Source organism: Polypterus senegalus, chromosome 1 (assembly GCF_016835505.1).
Source record: "Polypterus senegalus isolate Bchr_013 chromosome 1, ASM1683550v1, whole genome shotgun sequence".
NCBI classification, from domain to species: Eukaryota; Metazoa; Chordata; class Cladistia; order Polypteriformes; family Polypteridae; genus Polypterus; species Polypterus senegalus.
This window is the reverse complement of record NC_053154.1, coordinates 296313442-296335348: the sequence shown is the minus strand read 5'-3', so window position 1 is coordinate 296335348 and position 21907 is coordinate 296313442. Positions and strand designations below refer to the sequence as shown.

Below are 21907 nucleotides of genomic sequence, written 5' to 3'. Positions count from 1 at the left end.
TCCAAGAATTGATGGAGGGCATGCAATAACTACCTGGCTAGAAATCCAAAGAAAGAATTCCCTTATAAAAAATAGCTATCTGCTAATCATTTCAGAGTAACTCTGAACATCAGAGTAGAAGACAGGACACTTGGTAGCAGAAGAAGATATGAGGACCTCCAAGTAAAACTTTTTGGACAGCAAATGTGAGCAAAGAACTCTCAACTAAAGCAGGTAAGACTCTGTTCCTAAAAACAGTGATTAGGCAGTGTGATGAGTGGTCCGTGGCACAGAGCGACTTTTTAAATACATAATCGCACCCCATAAAGTTCTGGCTTGGAAAGTGCATGGGAACGCGATGCAGCACCACTTCGGGGTTGGTTGCGTAGCTTGGCTGATAGCACATGCAACACATGTAACAGAAAGCGGATCAGTCAGGTGCCACACTCAAGCCTCAAAGTGTACGGAGGTTCACCCCACCATTAATCAGGCCAATCAAGTTAATATAAGAGAAGCCTGTACGGGACAGGAGAAAGACAGACGAAAATAAAGATTTGAGAGAGTGGAGGTTAAAGGATTGAAGAGAAGTGCAGGAGTGAGCGAGAGCCGGTAGGAGAATAAAGGAAGCAGGTGGACAGGATTGTGAGCCCCAGAAGAGGAGCAAGTGGTCGGTGCTCAAAGGGGCTGGGGGTTGCTCCTGCTGAGCATGAGAGTACAGCAACATTACTCTAGAGAAACTCCTCCACAAGGCTGGGGAATGGCAGCGGGAGTCCAAAGGGGACAAGGCACTCCATGGATTGCCATGAGATTGGTATCAGGGACACGAGCAGGACTGAAGGTGTTTGTGCCTGTTGGAAGATGTCTCCCCATACTGCAAGATCCAAACAGGATAACCCAGAAAGGCAGCAGTTTTAGAGGGAAGCACCAGGGACTGTGCTTTTAATGAGAAGATTCCTACCATGTTTTAAAATTGTTTTCATGAATTTATTTATTTGAATTTTAACCTCCACATTCACAGTTATTTTATGGATTGTTTACTTTAACACTAGAATTACCAGAGCCTATGAAAAAACTCGTAATTCCGTCCCACCTTAAATTGCTTCTTAAATCCCTTCACACCTCTCCGCCAGCGTCCTTTGTCTTCTAAATGTGCTGATAAAGAGAAGCTAGGAGCTGCCGGCTATTCCATCCCCCCACCAATTTAGAACGTGCACGAACTTCTCTCAGCTTATGCCTTGATTGAGTATCTGGGAGTGAAGTGGAGTTTTAGAGTAGAAATAATAGATCGTTATTTGGAAAACACGCATTTCATGTCTGTTCCGTTTCTACAGTAATCTGTGTAAACACATTGTTAAAACAGAAACGTTTTTTATATTCTAGTAGTAGATGACAAAATGTAGGCATAAACTATATAATGTATGAAGCCTGAAGTCCAAATAGCAAACAAGCATTTTCATAAAAGGTTCAAATATAACACAACAATTGCGCTTTTATTCAAAAATATAACTACAGAAACAAAAAGCCGCTTTAACATGCGACATTGACACCAGTTTATTATAACTGCCTATGTGATGCAATGGGATCAGTTCTCACCTTGGAATCAAAAGGTCGCGAGTTCAATCCTGCACTACTCCGTTTTGAGAAGTAAACTGCTCTTAGTCTTACTATTTTAGAAAAAAAGTATACATTTGATTTCAGTCTGTAACAGCCGGTGCAATTTATGATCCTTGTAAAGGTTAGCTTTTTTTTTTTAATTCACTTTTCATTCAGGAACATATATTGGTGTAAAAGTATAACAAAAGTGCACTTTTATTCAAGTGCACTTTTTCCATCGCCTTTTCCTGTAAGAAGCAATGTACACACTTCTCTCTATGCTGTGGTTTCTATTACACACCTGAAAGAAAGAGACAATACATGTGAAAATATCATCGCACTAATGCAATATTATTTGAAAACGAACAGCATCAGATCGGGTGTGAATTTATGCAGGAACTGGAAATTCTCTAATGTGGGACCTTCCCCCAGGGAAGAAAGTACAGTGTCAGGTGCTCATTAGTGTAATAGGAACCATAGCACAGAGAATTGTGTGCACGGCAACAAGTACACGTGTCGTAAATGTAGGAAGGACAGTCCTTGGGTGTGTGGGAACTGTTAATATTTGAATGTGATGCTTTTATATAGCACGGAATGAAAATAAGCACTTCTTAGCATTGCACCATGCAAGCTGTCGTATCAATCGCCTACTGTAACTTGCTTTCTTTTTTCTTCGGTTATACAGGTAGTCTTAAATAAAAGTGCACTTGTTTTGTTTGCGAAATGAAGTGTCTGCGTGCACTTTTCGTGGCATTACACGTGTATTTTTTCAGTATGCCCGTTTGAGCAGTATAAAAAGTATTGAAAAGTATAACAAAACAACGGGCAGATGGGGAGTGTCTGATGATTGCATATAGCGCCGAAGTTACTGCTGTTTACCATTCTCTCCTCTGCATGCCCTGGAGTACAAAAGAAACAGAATACAGACACGCTATAGCTCTGCGTTGTACCACGATGCATACTAACGCACCCCCCCCCAAAGGGTTCTGACACACAGACGCTGGCGAAGCTGCCTTCTTCGTATCTCACCGTCACTTGATTTTCGGCGAAGCTGCCTTCTTCGTATCTCACCGTCACTTGATTTTCTTTTTATTCAGTTTTATTGAGTGTTCCTGCCAGTCCCTGCATGTTGCTGTATGCTGTTTCACTCAATAAAACTGAATAAAAAGAAAATCAAGTGACGGTGAGATACGAAGAAGGCAGCTTCGCCAGCGTTTGTGTGTCAGAACCCGGTTGGGGCGTTAGTATGCATCGTGGTACACTGCAGAGCTATAGCGCGTTTTTATGTGAAAACAGCCGTGTCAGATGGGGCTGTATGGATTGATTCTGAACGCGACTGAGAGAATGAAAAGTGAATTAAAAAAAAAAGCTAACCTTTACAAGGATCATAAATTGCACCGGCTGTTACAGACTGAAATCAAATGTATACTTTTATTCTAAAATAGTAAGACTAAGAGCAGTTTACTTCTCAAAACGGAGTGGCGCAGGATCGAACTCGTGAGTTTTTGATTCCCAATCAGGAACTGATTTTTTTGAACCACGGAAGCAGTTACAAGAAACGGCTGTCAATGTCACATGTTAAGGCGGCTTTTTGTTTCTGCAGTTATATTTTTGAATAAAAGCGCAATTGTGTTATTCTTGTGAAAATGTTTCTTTGCAATTTGGAATTCAGGCTTCATACACTATATAGTTTATGCCTACATTTTGTCAGCTACTACTAGAATATAAAAAACGTTTCTGTTTTAACAATGTGTTTACACAGATTACTGTAGAAACGGAACAGACATGAAATGCGTGTTTTCCAAATAACGATCTATTATTTCCACTCTAAAACTCCACTTCACTCCCAGATACTCAATCAAGGCATGAGCTGAGAGAAGTTCGTGCACGTTCTAAATTGGTGGGGGGATGGAATAGCCGGCTGCTCCTAGCTTCTCTTTATCAGCACATTTAGAAGACAAAGGACGCTGGCGGAGAGGTGTGAAGGGATTTAAGAAGCAATTTAAGGTGGGACGGAATTACGAGTTTTTTCATAGGCTCTGGTAATTCTAGTGTTAATGGATGGAGCACTGCACTTTAACATGGACACCGATTTCTTTTTGGGTTCTTTTAAATAAAAGCACATTGGCACATTTTGAACCTACCCCTTATTGCTATGCATGTGTCCTCATATGTCTTAGTAATGTTATAGGCAGTAGAAGGTTCAAGGGGCTCCCAGAAGGAACTGGTAGCGTGGAGCCAACCCATACCATCACAGGCAGCACTGAAGATTCAGTCCTTTAAAATTAGTTGCCCAAATATGCTTGTGTGCAGGTGTGTGAATAAACCAAAAAAACAGCTCCATGCAGCCTTGTACCATACTAGGGGGAATAAATTGCTTGATTATACTACTGAATGTTGTTTTGCAAAGTTCTTCAGCTACTAAAACCAAGTAGATTATCTTAACAAAATAATCATAAAATCTGATTGATTCCATCAATTAAAAAGAAATCAACAACATTAACCAACTAGCCAATTAGATACCACAAAATAAACAATACAATTTCTAAGATGAGCTTCAAAAAACAAAAAAATTTAAATTTTGGTCAATTGGTCTTACCTGCCATATCCACATCCCAAGATATAGCCAGGGCTCTTTAGAGATACCACCAATAACTATTTTGCTAATCGATTAGCTGTCTGCATATTTTAACTATTCACATAATCAGAGTTTTTAAAAATGAAGTATTTATGCAATAGTGCAAGTATTATATTTTTTAAAATAAAAAAGCTTTGCTAATTGTACAATTGTCTCCTTCATAACAATATTACAATTATGCTCTAAAATGACATTAGCCAAAAAAGTGCATAACAATAAGCCTTGTTACTAACCATAAAGTCTAGCTTAATGCTTTCAAAGCTGAAATACAGTACTATGCAAAGAGCATTGTGCATAGAAGAAAGACTGTTTCTGTAAAGTGAGATGAACTTGTATCTTCAAAATCTTAATGTTCATCTAACACAGACATTAATGATCACGGTACAAAGCACCTTAAAACTATTCATACTGTAACATATCCTAATTTTTCACATGTGAAAATGAACTTTAGGACCAATTCAAGTCACTCAATTCACAGATGAACTGTATACAAGCACCACTGTTGGTCTTATTTGTGTTCTGCAGCAAGTTCACTGTAGCGGATCTTACCAACCCTAAACACCAACAGTTAAGCAGAAAATCTCCATGTCAATCATTAACTTGGCAACCACCATGCAAACAGAGCCTGTATGTGAAGATGGCAGGCAGTCATGCTGAGATGCTCATCATGATACGCCAGCTGCCTACTGCACATTGCTGGATGCCATTTTATTATTGTTCTATTCTGCATATCGCATGGTGCATTGTGTTGTGTTACTCTGCACTGTTGAAATTCATTTTTTACTTAATGTCGCACTTTCATATTCATTCGACTGAAAAAGCAAGTCAGGATAAGAACCTCACAATGCAGTAGACATTGGTATTGTTCTGACAAATATTCAAAGCAAGTGCATAATTTCCAGGTCAAAAATGCTATATAATAATAATAATAATAATAATAATAATGATATATACATGTGGGCTTTCTTCACATACTTGAGTTTTCTCCCATACTAGACAGATGTGTTTGTTAGATTACGTATTGTGAAAGACTACCATCCCATTCATTCAAGTGCTGGGTCCTTTTCCTGCTTCCGATAACACTAGGATAGTCAACACTCCCCACAATCCTAAAATGGAAAAGACTTGTTCAGAAATTTGACAGATGCCTAGATTCCACTAAATTAACATTACTTAAACTCTGTGAATGGAGGGTATGCAATAAATGCCTAGTTAGAAAGGGGCTGCCAGAAAAAAGGATCCACTAAGGCGACCCTGGACTAAGAATAACCCCAAAATACAAACAACCCCCTTGTAAAAAAAAACAGCTACCAGCTAATCATTTGTAGCAACCCTAAATGTCAGAGTGGAAGACAAGTAGACTTAGTAGCAGCAGAAGACATCAAAAGACATGAGTACCTCAAAGTAAACCTTTTGGGACAGCAAATGTCAGCACAAAGTTCTCAGCTGGTGGGAAAACAGTGATCAAGCAGTACACAAGTTGCACTGGAGATTCAGACCTTTAAAAGTTACCTAAAAATGATCAATATAAAGTGATTCAAAATCCACTTGAAACCAAAGGAGAATTGAGTCAGCAGTCAGAGGAAGAGTTGATTCATAGGTAAGAGAAAGACTGTGAACAAGAAAGAGCAGACATTGGATGCGAAAGTAGATTGTTTTGGTGTGGTTGAGATTTTAGCAATTGAGCGAGCTGCTACTTAAGAAACCTATGAAACAATATTTTCTAGGAAGGAGTGACCTATTTCTTTAATTAGTATCTTGTTTCCAGTAAAGCTTTAAGTTCACTTGTCAGCTTTGCCTCCTCAGTAGCAATTATATTGTTCAAATTTAACACACCATTCTTGAGCAATCTGTGTCCTTAACTTTATTTTCAGTGTGAAAGATATTGGTTTATACAGAAAATAAACTACGTATAAAAATAATGGTTAGCATTCATATCCATATATGTTTCACTAGACATACTTTCTGCAGTATTTACAATATTGTACTCATAAGAAATTGTGAATGCTTTGAAGTCACTTTTTTTTGTCCAGTGCCTCCTGACTCACCGGTACAAGAAAACACTACAAACATATATGATACACCATTCAACTTGTCTTGATGTCTAAATATGCAAGATGTACAGCTTTTTGGTGTTTCTCCCTATTTTTGGCCCTCTATACCCAAATAACTCTTATTTTTAGGCCACTTTTAGTCCATATTTTGACAGGAAATGACACCCTTATTATAAAGAGTAAACCAATAGATGTCTTCAGGAAAAATTATCAGAAGGACTAGAAGTTCTGCATACTACATCAACTGACCCGAGTGATTCAGTCCCTAAAATGATATGAGAGGTCATAGATAATGCTTTTCACTAAACTTTGAAAAAAATGGGCGATCAATAATATAGGTGCGTGGAGTGTCATTTAATGATATTTCGTGGTGACTGATCATGAATATCATATTTTTGATACCTGATTCTTTACCGGTGGTCCTAGCCATCCAGCAGCCACTCCCAGAAGATTAAAATTGACCAAATTTGAAATATAAGCATGTGGGATATTGTTTTAAAATATTTCAAGCTTAGTGATTATGAATATTATGTTCTTTTTGATTTTGGCTCCTTTATTAAGAATTTAGTCCCACATGGACCTCTATCAGAGAGTGAAAAATGACAAACTTTTAATATAAATTAGAAAATTTAGGCATTAAATACCTACATTGTAGCACATATTTTAATACTTTGAATATCTGATGTACTATTCTTGTTTATTATGTACTTCTACCTCATGAAGTAAATTATTACATTTCTTATAAAAACCTCAAATTAGGGCAACTTACACTAATTCAGACTTCTGTTTCTTTGCTGCTGTCATTATAGGCACTGTTCCCTCAACTATAAAATGAATAAAGCTAGTATAAATGAGGGATGGATGTTTCTCTGCTTAATAGGCTAAGATACCCAAGAAATACTACACCACAGACAAAAATAAAATCCTAAGCCTAAAAGTGCAACGATTTTGTGCAATGTTTTTATGTCACATTTTTGTCATGCTTTAAATCGGCTTATTTTAAAACCTACATGTATATGTTTGGTATCATTCCTTTCAGATTTTATCGGACTTTAATGTGATGTTGTTACCTTTTCAGATTCTTATTCCGTTTTAAAATTATAAACTAAAAAATATCAAAAACTCACGAGACGAGACTCTGTGCTAAGAGATTTAACCATGCCCGGGGCCGGAAATAAGAGTAGATTACAAATACATCTGCTGTACAGGCTTTGAAATGTTCGAAGCGCTACGCGAAATGAGATCACGTGGCATGGCAGCAGAAGCAAGCCAGCAGCAGATCGAGCAAAAAGGAAGTAAAAAAAACAAAACTGTATTTGTTTCCCATTGTATCACTGTTTAAGAGGGGGTTTCAGAGGAGCAACCACATCTACCTGGGGTGCATTCAGCCTCCCTCTTCACAATGTGAGCTGCAGAGACATGAAGTGGCTGGCGCGGAGAGCAGTAAAGGGGGGTGGGTGAGCGAAGCGAGCAGGGGGTAACCTCCTTGTGTATATATAATTCCTAAAGTCTTTCAGCTAATTTGCAAATGACTCAAGTCATCAAAATTATCTAAATTTTCAAAAGTTTGAAACATCCATTTTGTATTGCTTAGTGCTGCTGCCTCACAACTCTGTCTAAGGAGGGTTGTAAAGAGATGGCCCTGTACATCCTAGTAGTAAAGATGTGTGACATAAACCACCTGTCTCCATCCCTGCCTCTGCTTACAAATCCACCTGATGAAGGCTCATCAGCTGAAAAGTGATGTTCTTACCTGTGACCTGCTTCTAAAATTGCTACTGATTAAGAAAAACACAATTCACAAACCAATGAGAATTTAAAAAAGCTAGTTAACTAGAACTAAAAAAAGCAAAAAAATAAGAAGTAAGCTATTAAAACTTTCATATTATATAAATCGTATACTGCTGATAATTTGTGAAATTTTAGGGTAATCACTAGAGGAATAAGATGTTCAAATCACATCACATGTTGACAAAATCTGAAAAAAATAGTTGAAATAAACACCCTGTCCAGGGATTATTTCTGTCTTCTGCCAGATGTTTGCTGGGATAAGCACCAGCGTCCCTGCCACCCTGCTCTGGATTTTGGAGTGGCTTGGTAGGCTTGGATGGATGGATGGATGAATGGAATAAATTATAAACTACAGCCAAAGCAGACCCCGTTTGCCTACATTACATAAATTACCTCAAGTAACTGTAATGTATTTCCAATTCTAAAAAATACAAGGAAGACATTTTACAAATAAAGGACAGTGTTCAGTTTATTAGTCTTGTTGGTTTCTACTAATCTGTCCCAAAATCTGACATTGTTTTTAAAACTGATAAGATCTTTGTTTTAATCATGTGACAGTATTTTGCTGCAGATTTCCTTGTCCATTCATGTATAGACAAGCTTCCCAATTTTCATCTTAAATACACTTCCTCTTAATTTTCACTGTTGCCCTTGAGTATGGGATTTACTTATTAACTCAAAGTTCATTTTATCATTCAGCTCAGTGTTCTGTTCCCTTAACCTGTCCAGTGGTACACTAATGCCTCTTAGTTGCAATAATTATAGACCTGTAATATATATTTTTTCAATAGTAACCAGAATTAATATACACCTAACATTCCAGAAGGGATCTCAAAAGTACATTCTAATAATGTATCCCTGATTTTATTTTTTAGCAGGGAACTAGCTATATTTTTTCCTTACAATGCAATATACAGCATATATACACATGGTGTGTCACAGCATCTATGGCGCACGCAGGAAGGAGCCACGCCAGAGGTGAGTCGCCATATGCAGCGTCTAAAACGGTTTGCGAGGGGTATCCCATGGGATCCTTAAAACAATCCTTTACAACTGAGGTTAAAACACAATGAAGTAAGCAGTCTTTAAAAACCGAGTTTTCGGTTATGACGCACGACCGCGTGCACCATGGCAAACTGTTTTACACGCTACATACAGCAATTCGCATCCGCAACAAACACGCGTCTTCTTAGATGCTCCTGCAGGAACACGGAAAGTCTACATGAGTCACAGGTGCATCTGGACTGTGCAAAGATGTTAATTTTCTCCCTGTGCTTAAAAATCATTAAAAAACCGGCCTGATTATGCGGCGTATGGTACACCGCGGGTTGGCTAGTTATATATAATTTGTGATAGAGTTGATGGCCAGTTAATGCCATCTCTCTATCTAATGTCATCAATCTAAATATAAATATATTGTACTGTATATTTATACTTACACACAAACACACACACACATAAACACAATCACTGTCACATATTCTGTATGGAGATATAGTTTGCCAAATGAAATGCCAAAAATCATGCTGTAAGAACATAGGAAGTAACCTTTAAGAATACCATATACCAGCACACATTGTATTTGGAAATGCATAATATCCAGTGTTAAATGTTACTCTGATGTATTTACTGTTACTCTGATGTCATTAAGAGAAAAGAAATTAAAATTAGTGTAACAAGCAAATAAATGACATTAAAAAGGTTAACAGAATAATAATCAATTGTAACTGATAATTAAAATAGTAAATTTATTTGGCAACAAGCTCTCTATTTTTACATGTGAAATATTTTCTAAGTGAGATATGTTAAAGACCTGTTCCCATCATTAAAGGTCCTAAATCATAAATGTCACTCTTCCCAAAACAACTGTTCAGCAATTTTTAAATAATATTTTGCCTTTTTTCTGGTTGTTTATGTTGTGCTCAGCACTGTACTAGTTATCAACCACTAAGCCAGGCAAGAGAGATTAGAGGATTACATGTAACGTGCCATCACACAAATTAAAAAAAAAGAGGGGAGCTAGAAGGAAATCCCTCATACTGAATCTATCTAACAACAGCAAGGTGGCATAGTGCTTAGTATTCAATTCACAGCCCAAACACTGTGTGGCACATTCACATTCTCTTGCATTTTTGTGAGTTTTCTGCAGGTACTTGAATATTTCTCATTCATTCCAAAATGTGCCGGTTAAATACAATGGCATTAACTGGCAAAGAATCAATTTAGGGTGGTAGTGTATGCAGGTTAACCCTGTGATAGAGAGGAATCACATCCAGGAATGGTTCCTGCTCTTAGTCTCAAGAAAACTTAAAACTCCCTGCAGCTACATACAGTAATGGTTCAACAACACATTAATGTCTTTTACATTGAAATGTTGCCCTATAGTGACCTAAACCATCCCTCTGACAAATGCTGGAATACTGTAAAGAGTAAGCACATCACTGAAAGCATAATGTTTTTATACCAAGGCAGATAGTATTAAGAAATAAAAATACTACAGAATTCTATGGCAATAAAGATGCCAAGAAAAATAAAGTTAATTTTAAAATGTCCATAGTGCAATGGTGGTATAATTAAATGCATAGATATAGCATTTCATACATCGCATGAGTAAACAGAGTTGTGTTCCTTGTAAAGTGATTTTAGTATTTAGGGAAGTACCTAATAATGAAAACATTGATTCGTACCAGTTCTTTTTTTAAAAACAAGCAAATGGGACACACATACAAGTATATTTATCTGCAACCTTTTTATATTTGAAGGAAAACTCTCAGTTAACCTTAATAGGTTTAATTAAATTGATTGGCTCCAGAAGACCCTGTATTCGGATTCAGCGGGTTAGAAAATGGATGGATGGATGGATGTATTTGGTCTTCATCCAGTCTTCTCTCACAGCCTTTTCAAAGACTTTTATCAGGGGTCATCGCTGCTGTAAAATGTTTCTCTTGTGGTCAAACTGATAGGAAAAATGGGGGAAACCAGTAACATTCCTGGCAAAAGAGAACAGACAACTTTCCAGCCAATGGTTTGGATGGCCCTGTCTACAATCATTAGTGAAAGATACAATACTGTGTGTGCCTACTGTTGTCCAGTTAATCCGACAAATGAGAAACTGAAGTGACTCAGACAGCAAGGAAGCAAGTAATTGGTTTGAGCACCCTTGTGTAAATTTTCCAATGAAAGGTGCTATAAATAAAACGTGCTCTTCCTGCTTTAGTTAAAGCAAACTACAGGGGAATAAATTATTTATTATTACCAGTGCCAACATTAGTTGGCCAGAGACTGAATGCCTAGTGCATCCCATCAATTCATGGTTTGTTACATATAAACATGTCAACCTGCTTACTTGTGATGGTTTTCTTTGCTGTCTTATTCTTTATTAAACGTCGATCTCTGTGGCACGTCACTACATATATATACATATACATATATATAAAACTAATGAATGAAATTGTTTCTGCCAACCGGTAAAACTGCACTGCCCACCGAAGAGAAGAATGTGTTGGAAACATTACACTGACAGCTTCATTAAAGCCTTGCTGATAATGATAGGTGTCGAATAATCGATCACGGCAATCCTGAAACTGTACGTCGAGCTCATATTCTCTAAGTCCCTGCATGCATAATTCTCCCGAGTTTGCCCCAACCCATCTCTTACACTGAAGGTGCCGTCGGCTGTCATTTTCAAATGTCACCAGCACTGGGTCTGTTGGCACATCGGACTGGACGGAGTACTTCATTAAGGCAAAGACAGTAATTTCATGCCAGACCGCACACTGGATGTGAGAATGGAAAGCTAAAGAAAAGTAATGTGCTGGTTATTTTGCTTCTCTTCTTGAATAACTCACCAACATGCGGCTCGCGAAGTACGAGCGCAGGTGCGCGACACGGATTAAAGGCGCGACTGTCCACAGACTGCATGAGCTTCTGGACGCTCCCTTTCTATGGATGCGCATCAAACACCACCTCGTTTTGTTCAATTCAGTTCCATTTCTTACATGCTACAGCAGTACCCGGCTACGCCGCTCATTGTGAACGACAGAAATGCCACAAGGCTACCACCCGCGTGGAAATACGGGCGCAGCCACTTTTAAATGCCCACACGAATCCGACAACGGACATGCTCCTCTGCCACTGATACACGCAGTTTAGGTTTGCTTCCTTGCAACAAAGCCCACCGATAAACGAAGAACGCGTTCATTTATTTGCTCTTATTGTGCTACAAACGCCTGGAATGAAATTTGTCTTACCGTACAAGGTATTCCTGGTGATCTGCCCTCCCATGGTATGGCTCAGGGTGATTGTCCTTTCTCACGGTGACATTCTACACTCGGTCTTTAGCATTCGTAGCATAAACAAAACGGGCACATACAGTATACACACTCACACACGGGCACAGAACCACAGGCGCGCGCGCGCACGCACGCACAGCCCAGGCGCGAGCTCAGTGACTGCCGGTCTCATTCAGTCCCTTGCCCAGCTCGCTGCCGTCTGCGGCGCTCCTTCCACGAGCGCTCGCCTTATTTGCATAAAAGGCGGGACGCGGGGAGTGGCCAGCCGCTTGGATTAACTCCATCAATACTGTGTTCGCCGTGCACGGGCCCGTGCTCCTTTTAATCAAATATTTAATTTCTTTATTGTGAATTAAAAAAAAAAATGATCCGAACGTATCAACCTTATAAAAATAACATTACAAATTAAATGTAACCTTTAGACTATTTGCTACTCTTTTGTAGATGTTTTATGTATGAAGAGAAAGAAAACAATCTGTATTTCCATATTAAGATGTTGCTGAGACGGAGTAGGTAGGAATTAATGCTGGAGGGGACAGTCACTTACCTTGGCCCAGATTAGAAGTGGTAATCAGCCCGTATGTAGATTTTGTGAGGCCTTAGATTATGTTGTTAATTTTCCGATGGATGCATTGACAGGTTTCAATGCATTGACTGCAGGTGGCACAGTGGTTAGTCCTGCTGCCATCCATCTCCAGACTCCTGGTGGGTTGTATGTTGGCTCTGTATCTGACTGTTATGCCTGTCACTTCCCAATGACAGCTTAATCTACACCATCAAGACTATCAAAATATACATTTGCTCAGAAAGTAAAGGTCACTGACAGGGAAAATGTAGCAGTGTATTTAAACAATAAGTCACATCAGTGTTAAGCTTTCATTCTTACAAATGCTTTACAGATCACCATATAAAAAAAATATGGACAGACTTCCTGAGACATAAAATTGAACATCATGTTGAGAACTCAAGCCTTTCTGTCAGCTCTGCTAAAGGTCGACATGCTTTCTCCTGCTTAAGCTGAAATACAGCTCCACTTCTTCCTCCTATACATGTGCCCCTTTATTAACTCAAAAACTTAAACATTATATGACTTGATGACACTGAGCCAGGCCAGTATGAGTCAAGTTAAGTCAAGTTTATTGCCTGTTGTGTATATAGTAAACATAGTACAATGGAACTCTTACTTGAATATCTCCTCAGAAAATCTGACAAAAATAAAATCCACCTTAATTAAAGGATAAGTGTTGGTGTGTCTGCGCACGTCCAACTGCTCTATCTCTGTCATTCCAAAAGATAACGCATCACAAATATTTTTAGTAATAAAATGCATTGTATTTGTCATTCCAACAGATGGCGCATCACAAACATTAACATGGCTTTTATGAATCTCGTACTAAATGGCATATAAGAGAGACATACGCATTGCATGGTGCACTACAAACATTAATGCTTAATTCTGCATTGATCATATAGATTCCAAGTTATCTTGGACAGGTAGCACAGCTAGTACAAAAAATTAATAAATAAATGTGTGGGTTATGTGGCGGAGTGCATCCTGCGATGGACTGGTATTGCATCCAGGGCTTGTTTCTGCCATGCATCCACTGCTATTGAGGTAGACTCTAGATGTGTGTAACCCAAAAATCAAATTCATTGATGGGAAAAAAAGATTGCTGTCTCTTGCTTTTCTGATTTGTGACTTTTGTTTGTTTATTCATCCTTTTTCTGAATCTATTATAGCAGCGGGTCTCAAGTTCACTACTGGCCACCCTTAATTTCATAATCGGTGACCAGTTTTTACCTTTAATTAATGTCATTGTTTAATTAATGGGCCTTTACTCCATATAGAATTGATTCAGTAGTGTCAAGTTTACAGTTTTTAAAAATGAAGACATATTTGTAATTTTTCCTTATCTTTAAATGCTTATCTTTGCTTTGTCATTTTTTAAATTAACGTTTTGTTTGGGTTTTGCATTCTTAATTATAAATGAATGCTGACATTTAATGACAAGCAGAACAGGCACCAGCACAAATAACTCTGAATGCTAAAGGAAGTGGTTATTTCAGGGTTACCAATTTCTAACCAACATTAAAAAATTACAAAAATACAGGAAAAGGAATGATTTCTTACCCATCTGACACATATATTCCTGATTGATTCAGTAAAAATACAGGATAGCCTGTTTGTAATTTCCATATGGACACAAAAAACAGAAACTGGAAAATAAGAGATTTCTTAAAATGAAGGTAGGAGTCCAATTAAGAAAAGCAAAACTTGGGAACAAATAACTGCGTTCACAAGAGGCCCCCCAGGACTGAACTTAACAAGTGCTGCATTATATTGTTATGTCCACCCAGCAATGGAGTCTGAACCAAATGGTGTCAGGAAATTCCCTGAATATTTCAGAAATTTCAGTATTAACAAATTAAATATATGACTTACATTTTCAACTTTCATTTTACATTTTCAAATTTTATTTTTCTACAATTTAAACTGACTTCCAATTATCTGCTTCTTAACATTCATTTAGTGCTTTGCAACTAGTTTGTCTGTTTGAAAAGTTGTTGCTCTTAAATGGACAATAGAGTGGCATAATAGTGAGCACTGCTGCCTCATGTATCCATAGTTCTGTGTTTGAGTCCTGTAACAGGCTGCTGATTGTGTTTGCACATTATTCCTCTGTCTGACTGGGGTTTTCTCTAAGGATACCAGACTTCCACCAAATGTGTGTTTAATCTTCATTTATGATTCTAAAGTTGCCCCATGTGTAAGCATGACTGGGCACTACAATGGCCTCAGCTTGGTTTCTTAGTGTCAGTGCTACTGGTAATGGCTCTGACCTCTTATCACTATGAAATGCTGATTCTTCTTCTTCTTTCGGCTGCTCCCTTTAGGGGTTGCCACAGCAGATCATCTTCTTCCATATCTTTCTGTCCTCTGCATCTTGTTCTATCACACCCACCACCTGCATGTCCTCTCTCACCACATCCATAAACCTTCTCTTAGGCCTTCCTCTTTTCCTCTTCCCTCGCAGCTCTATTCTTAGCATCCTTCTCCCAATATACCCAGCATCTTTCCTCTGCACATGTCCAAACCAACGTAATCTCACCTCTCTGACTTTGTCTCCCGACCATCCAACCTGAGCTGACCCTCTAATGTACTCATTTCTAATCCTGTCCATCCACCCAATGCAAATCTTAGCACCTTTAACTCTGCTACCTCCAGCTCTCTATGGTTTAAAAATGTCATGTTATATGTATAAGCATAAGACCAATAGTTTAATCAGCTTTCATGTGATATGGCCTTTTGCAACAAACTTGATCAGATATTGTTCAGCTGATCAATTTATAATTTATTTGTTTTATGTTGGTGGAGAAAGATTCACTGATCTTGACTTTGCTGACAATTCTGTGATCTTCGCTGAGTCAATGGAGGCTCTGAACGGGGCTCTCGGGAGACCAAGCGAAGAGTCTGAGTGTCTGGGCTTGCGAGTGTCCCGGATAAAAACGAAGATCAAGGACTTTAATGACCTCTTGGGCACAGCCATCAGCAGTGTGTCTGTCTAGAAAGGGAATGTCAGCCTTGTGTAGTGTTGGTGAGAACTGAACTGATACCCTTGTGGTTGGCAGTCTAGGTCCACTGCCTCTATGCCATCTTTCCTGCTCACAATGGGATGGCCTAGATCTACCACGCTTTGAATGAAGGGGGTTGCTTTCAGTGCCACAGCAAAAATAGCTCTACAGATCCTCTAAGGTGGACATTTTTGAATACTGAAGTTCAAGGGTATTGTGTTCATATTACAATGCAATTCTTACTTGCATGTGACCCACAGATTATATTTCAAATTTATCAAACATAAACAAGATGACATTTGACAGCTGCAAATTGTGGATGTCAGCAAGTTACAAATGAGTAGTTTGGTGCTGAAGATAAATTGAAAAGAGACAGAAAAGCAAAGCCATTCTTTCTGTGAAAAGCTTTTAAGTGTTTTCTGCCTTCATTTTTAGTTAAGTTGATTATTAAAATTCTTAATTTATAATTGCTTCTCTTCTGCCTTGCCCAGTAGTCAATTAACAGTGGCATGCAAAAACAAAGGATAGCGCATAGAGCACCATATGAGGTCATAAATAAAGAACTTCCATCCATCCATTTTCCAACCCGTTGAATCTGAACACAGGGTCACGGGGGTCTGCTGGAGCCAATCCCAGCCAACACAGGGCACAAGGCAGGAACCAATCCTGGGCAGGGTGCCAACCCACCGCAGTAAATAAAGAACTTGTTTTAATAAAATATAAGAAATAAGAATGAAATTAGAAAGATGAGGATTAAGGTATAGCAATGCACTCTGCTTTACAAAACTGGTTTATTTTCTCATAAATGTAACTTGTCACAGATGAACGGTCAAGTGAGTTTTTCAAAGATTATGTGTATTAACGGTGAAAATTGGCATCTGATTCATACATTGGTTTGAGTAATAACCAGAGGCCACAGGGGTCACCCCCTGCCCGTTTACAAATGCACCCACTTAATTCAATTGTAGGTTGACAAAGGGCTGGTGCCTATCTTTGGAAGTAGTGAGCTTAAGGCTGGATTCGGCTCTTGGTGGTGTGCCATACCCTCACTTCGCCATACTGGCCCTGTTTGGAGTTGACAATTGGCCCAGCAGGGAAATGCTCACCATGTGGAAGAAAAAGCGTTGACTCCACAAGGTAGGGCAGTAGCACCAACAATTACTGTCAATCCATTGAGATCCACACTTATTTTGGTTTTGTATTTATTGTGATCCTGATAAAATCACATTTGGCTTTACACTTTTTATGAGATGGTTCAAAATGTTATGGGCTGCAGTTTGGTTGCAAAGGAATTAAATTACTTACAAGGATAAAATTAAATCAAGCAGTGTGTTGGGTTCAGGCATTTCCCAAATTTAGACATGGCAGGTAAATTTCTGCTGCGTTAAATCAAGATAAGAATCAAAGTTACCCCTGTGTGGGATTCCCATGCAAAGTAGGCTGAATGTGCTGGCATTGTATGAAGGCTTTAAATTACCACAAATAGTCAAAATGTACAAGAAATAGTTAGTGGTGACATGTGTGTCCAACACTAATGACAAATGATACCTTTGGTTGGGCTGCTGGAATAGTGTGGCCGTTTTTCAGTGAAAACTACATTCAGAAACCCAAGTGTGGCATCCATTTAAGGCTGCATGCAAATCAAAAGTCAGGATAGTGGACAAAATCAAAAATGAGGCAATTCTGGAATAGGTTGGTGTATAGAATAAGTAAAATAAAAAAGGCAACTACAGAGTTGTCAAAAAGAAGGCAAGACCCAAGAAATGGAAGAAGTAAATGTGTACCGAAAACTTGGTGAAAATATGCAATGAGATGCCAGAATTTCTTCCTTTAAACATCATCCTTAATAAGCAATGGGAAACAGGTGAATAACAAGCTAGCAAGTGTCCTAAGAGGGATGTGAGAGCCATTGTATAAGTGACAGGAGGTGTGCTCTGCTAACTGGCATGTGCCTCAGAGAGAAAACAGGTGACATCCATTACACTATGGCAACCTGCAATCTGATTAAGCATTTAGAAAGTTTCTTTGTTGTTACATGCACAAGCAAACAAAACAGCAGTTGCCTGTCTGGAGGCTAAGCAGTGCAGCGCACACCCTTCAGCCGCTGGCCTTAGCGGTTCAGCTTGCATAGCTTCAGGATAATACAGCTTGGCAGCTCTCAGCCTCACATGATGGACAAGCCACCAGAAATGTCTGCTGAAAGAAATAGTAGGAAGAACAAACTGGAAATGTCCGGTCCCCACTTCATCAGTCTCATGCAAATAGTTCAACTTTAAAAGGATGTTCCCTCCGTTATAAAGTTAGCCATTTGTTGTATTCATGAAGAGGCCTTGTCTTAGTAGACTTTTCTTTTTGTTTGAGTGTCAGCCAAATCCCTACCTGAGGGCCCTTCATGATTTTTAAGTTCTGTTGCACTGCTGTCCTAAATCTGAACAATGAATATTTCCCTGCTTGTCCCATCCCTGACTTGAGCTTGAAATGAAGTGTAAGAGCACAGGCATTCAAAGGTGTCCAGTTCTAAGTCTTTGTAGTCTCATAGAGCCACAAGAATTAATGATAGATAGATAGATAGATAGATAGATAGATAGATAGATAGATAGATAGATAGATAGATAGATAGATAGATAGATAGATAGATAGATAGATAGATAGATAGATAGATAGATAGATAGATGCCAACCTTGGATCAGCTTCTTAGCCCTCTAACAGAAAATGGCTATGAGCCTTTATGGCATGACAAAGACAACAGGAGGTTTTAAAGAGAATTGTTTCCTGGTGTCTCTGAAGCAGTTGTAGAGCTTCTGCTTTACCCCTGAACTCATTTTGCAGTTGAGCTGGAAGTGACCCCAGTAAGGTGTTTAAATTTTTCAGTTAGTCAGAAAAATGTGTGTCGTGCCGTGTGTGTGGAGTCGGTAGGATTTGAAGGACAATGTGCTCTTCTTACAGGAGAAGTTAGAGTAAATTCAGGAGAGGTGGGGTGTTAAAGGCATTGTTACATTACTTGGGCACAATATTGAGATATGGCCAAGTAGACAAGCCACTCCAATGATAGTTAGGGATACAGGCCCATCATTAAGAGAGCTCGGGGTAAGATCCTTTATCTGTGGCACCTCTGCATGAGAACCATCTTTTTCAACCCTCGCAAACATATGCAGTTTTTAATATTTGGAAAACATTTGGGATTAAATTACTCAGAGATCTTTATATAGACAACATTTTTGCATCCTATGAACAATTACATTCCAAATTTTACTTTCCAGCAACACATTTCTTTCGCTTTCTTCAAATTAGAAACTTTGTTAAACAGAACCTTCCCCCATTTTCCTCATCTCCCACCTTCCTCTATGCTGGAAAAAATATTGGTCAGTTTCGAGGACTCAAACAGCATTTCTACAATATATAAAATCATTTTACAGTCCCTCCCTTTCAAAGATCAAAGAGGACAGTGAGAAAAAGATCTCTCACTCAACATATCAGAAAAGAGTGGAAGGTAGCAATGCAGAGAATTCACTCGAGCTCCATATGCGCAAAGCATACAATTATTCAACTTAAAATTATATATCGAGCACATCTGTCTCATTTAAAATTGTCCAAAATGTTTTCAGGGCAAGATCCAACCTGCGAAGGTTGCAGTTGAGCTCCAGCCTCACTGGGACACATGTTTTGGGCCTGCACCAAATTAACATCATTCTGGACAAAAATTTCTAAGTGCCTTTCAGACAGCCTTGGTGTCACAATCCCTCCTAACCCATTAACAGCTGTGTTTGGTGGACTTCCAGATGGGCTTAAAGTGGAGAAGGACAAACAAACTGTAATTGCCTTCACTTCACTATTGGCACGTAGATTTATCTTGCTCAACTGGAAGAATCCTAACTCTCCTCTGTTAAGTCAGTGGGTAACTGATGTTATATACTATTTAAAATTGGAAAAAATCGAATTTTCACTTAGAGGATCTGTACAGAATTTTTTCCAAACCAGGCAGGATCTAATCAATAACATTTTGGAATAAGCTTTTAAAGCACTGAGGAAGCAGATTCTCTTCCCATTTCTTTTTCTTCGCCAATTATCTTTATCCGCTTATTAAACTCATCAATTTACATAGTTTTACTTGCTTTAAATTTTATTCCGTTGGCCATGCTCTCTTTCTCAGGGGTGGAGGTTGATTTGTTTTCAATCCTATTTTTTGTAAAAATCAATCTATTTGTATGGAATAAAATTAAAAAAGAGAGCTCAGGGTAAATGAAAGGGTTTTGCTTTGTTGTTTTTATTAATTTTAGCTTTCTTTTACCCTTTGTTTACATATTCAGTTTTAAAATAACAACAAAGCATGTATTAATCTATATTAAGGATAAGAATTAATAAAAGAATACATTAATTACTTAATAAATCTGTTATTATTTTTGACTTGACCCTGACTCCAGAGTGCTTCCACAATAGATATTATAGTATTGAAATACACAAAATAAAAATACAAATAGATAGCTAGATCAAAAGATGAATATCAAAGGTACTTGTGGTGTATGGCCGGCCGTTTATCCCGGCCAATACCCCCAAGCCGCCAGGTGGAGCCCTCCCTGCAGTATGGAGGTTCCCCGAAGACCAGCAAGGCATCATGGACATTGCAGTTTTTATACGCAGCCCTGCTGGATGCTGTGGGGGCCACTAGGAGACGCTGCAGGGGGGAACAACGGTTATTTACCCTACGCCCTGGAAGTACGTCCAAGTCACATGGACAAGGGGAATGACATGCTTCCGGGGTGAAGAAAAGGACTTTTTACCTGACCTGGAAGTGATACAAGGTCACATGGACCGGGGATTGGGAACACTTCCGGGTCAGGGAATATAAAAGGACTATGGGAGCTCCCAGACGCAGAGCTGAGCTGGGTGGTAGGAGGGCAATGCATCTGGGAGTGTGGAGGATTGTATTATTGTTTATTATATGAGTATAGTGGAGAAAAGGGTGCTTTGTGCACTGTGGCAATTTAATAAAGGTGATTATTGGACTTTTACCTGGTGTCTGGAGTCATAGACAGGGGTTCACATTTTTCCACATTTTGGAAAAAAGATAACTGAACTTTAACTTATGAAAGTTATAGGTGGGAAATATAAATGGTAAGAAAAATTATTTTAAGTTTCAAATAAACCCTAGATGCTATACACCACAGAAACTGTAATAACCCACCCGTTTCCTAATAATCATAAATTCCCATTAAGAAAACAGACCACCCAGGTCCACGAGTGGAAGTTCAGTTTAAGAGTCAGTTGGAGGCAGAAATGTGCTGAAGGTACTCAGATATCTAAAAATTAAAAGTGGCAAGCAAAAGCACACTGTCAAGGTGAATAATTTAAAAAAGTAGTAAGGGGCTGAACAGGAGGATAAGCCGTTCATTTATAACAACAAGAAAACAGGCCCTCTTGTGTTTGCTGCAGTTAAAAATGAACTTCTGAACCAAGATCTCTTCATATTTAGGTATCATGTGCTGAAAGTGTTAAATGATTATAAAAACATAGATATGCTTTTAAAGATAATAGCAAGCCTGAATGTTTTTGATAACTGTAAGTAAAAACAGCACTAGAAACAGGGAAATAATTATTTGGTAAAGAAATGTATACCTTAATGATAAGTTCTTTTGGAACAGAATGTACTTTTTAGTACAATGGGCAGTAAAGGAGTGAAAAACAGTAACATGTACACAAGTAGTGGGTTTTAACGCAAGTCTGAGGTCCTGAATGTTTTTATTAGAACCTACTAAATATAAACTCAGTAAGATTTAACCTTAGTCAGGTACCTCAACCTGAAGACATAAAGGTAGGTCTGAGTCTGTGTAATCCATCCATTTTCTAAATCTGCTTATCCAGAGCAGGGTTGCAGGGAAGACGGAGCCTAAATTAGCAAGCATCAGGCGCAAGGCAAGAACAATACCTGCACAGGGTGCCGGCCCATTACAGTGTCATTACTGCTGAGTTACTTTAAGACTGTTATTTTC

The 21907-nt window shown here is 38.6% G+C and overlaps 1 protein-coding gene across 2 annotated transcripts in view; it reads right to left on the bottom strand.

Annotated features, from left to right (window-relative positions):
- neurl1aa (neuralized E3 ubiquitin protein ligase 1Aa) overlaps positions 1-21907 on the bottom strand; it is a 372269-nt gene that overhangs the window by 134070 nt on the left and 216292 nt on the right. The window contains exon 1 of one of the 2 annotated variants that reach the window (XM_039776577.1): positions 12306-12533. The exons of the other annotated variant lie outside the window; for it this stretch is intronic. Coding sequence (XP_039632511.1) covers positions 12306-12339 — 34 coding nt within the window. The 5' untranslated portion in view covers positions 12340-12533. Of the gene's footprint in view, positions 1-12305; positions 12534-21907 lie in introns of those variants that run through there. 2 annotated transcript variants of the gene reach the window in all.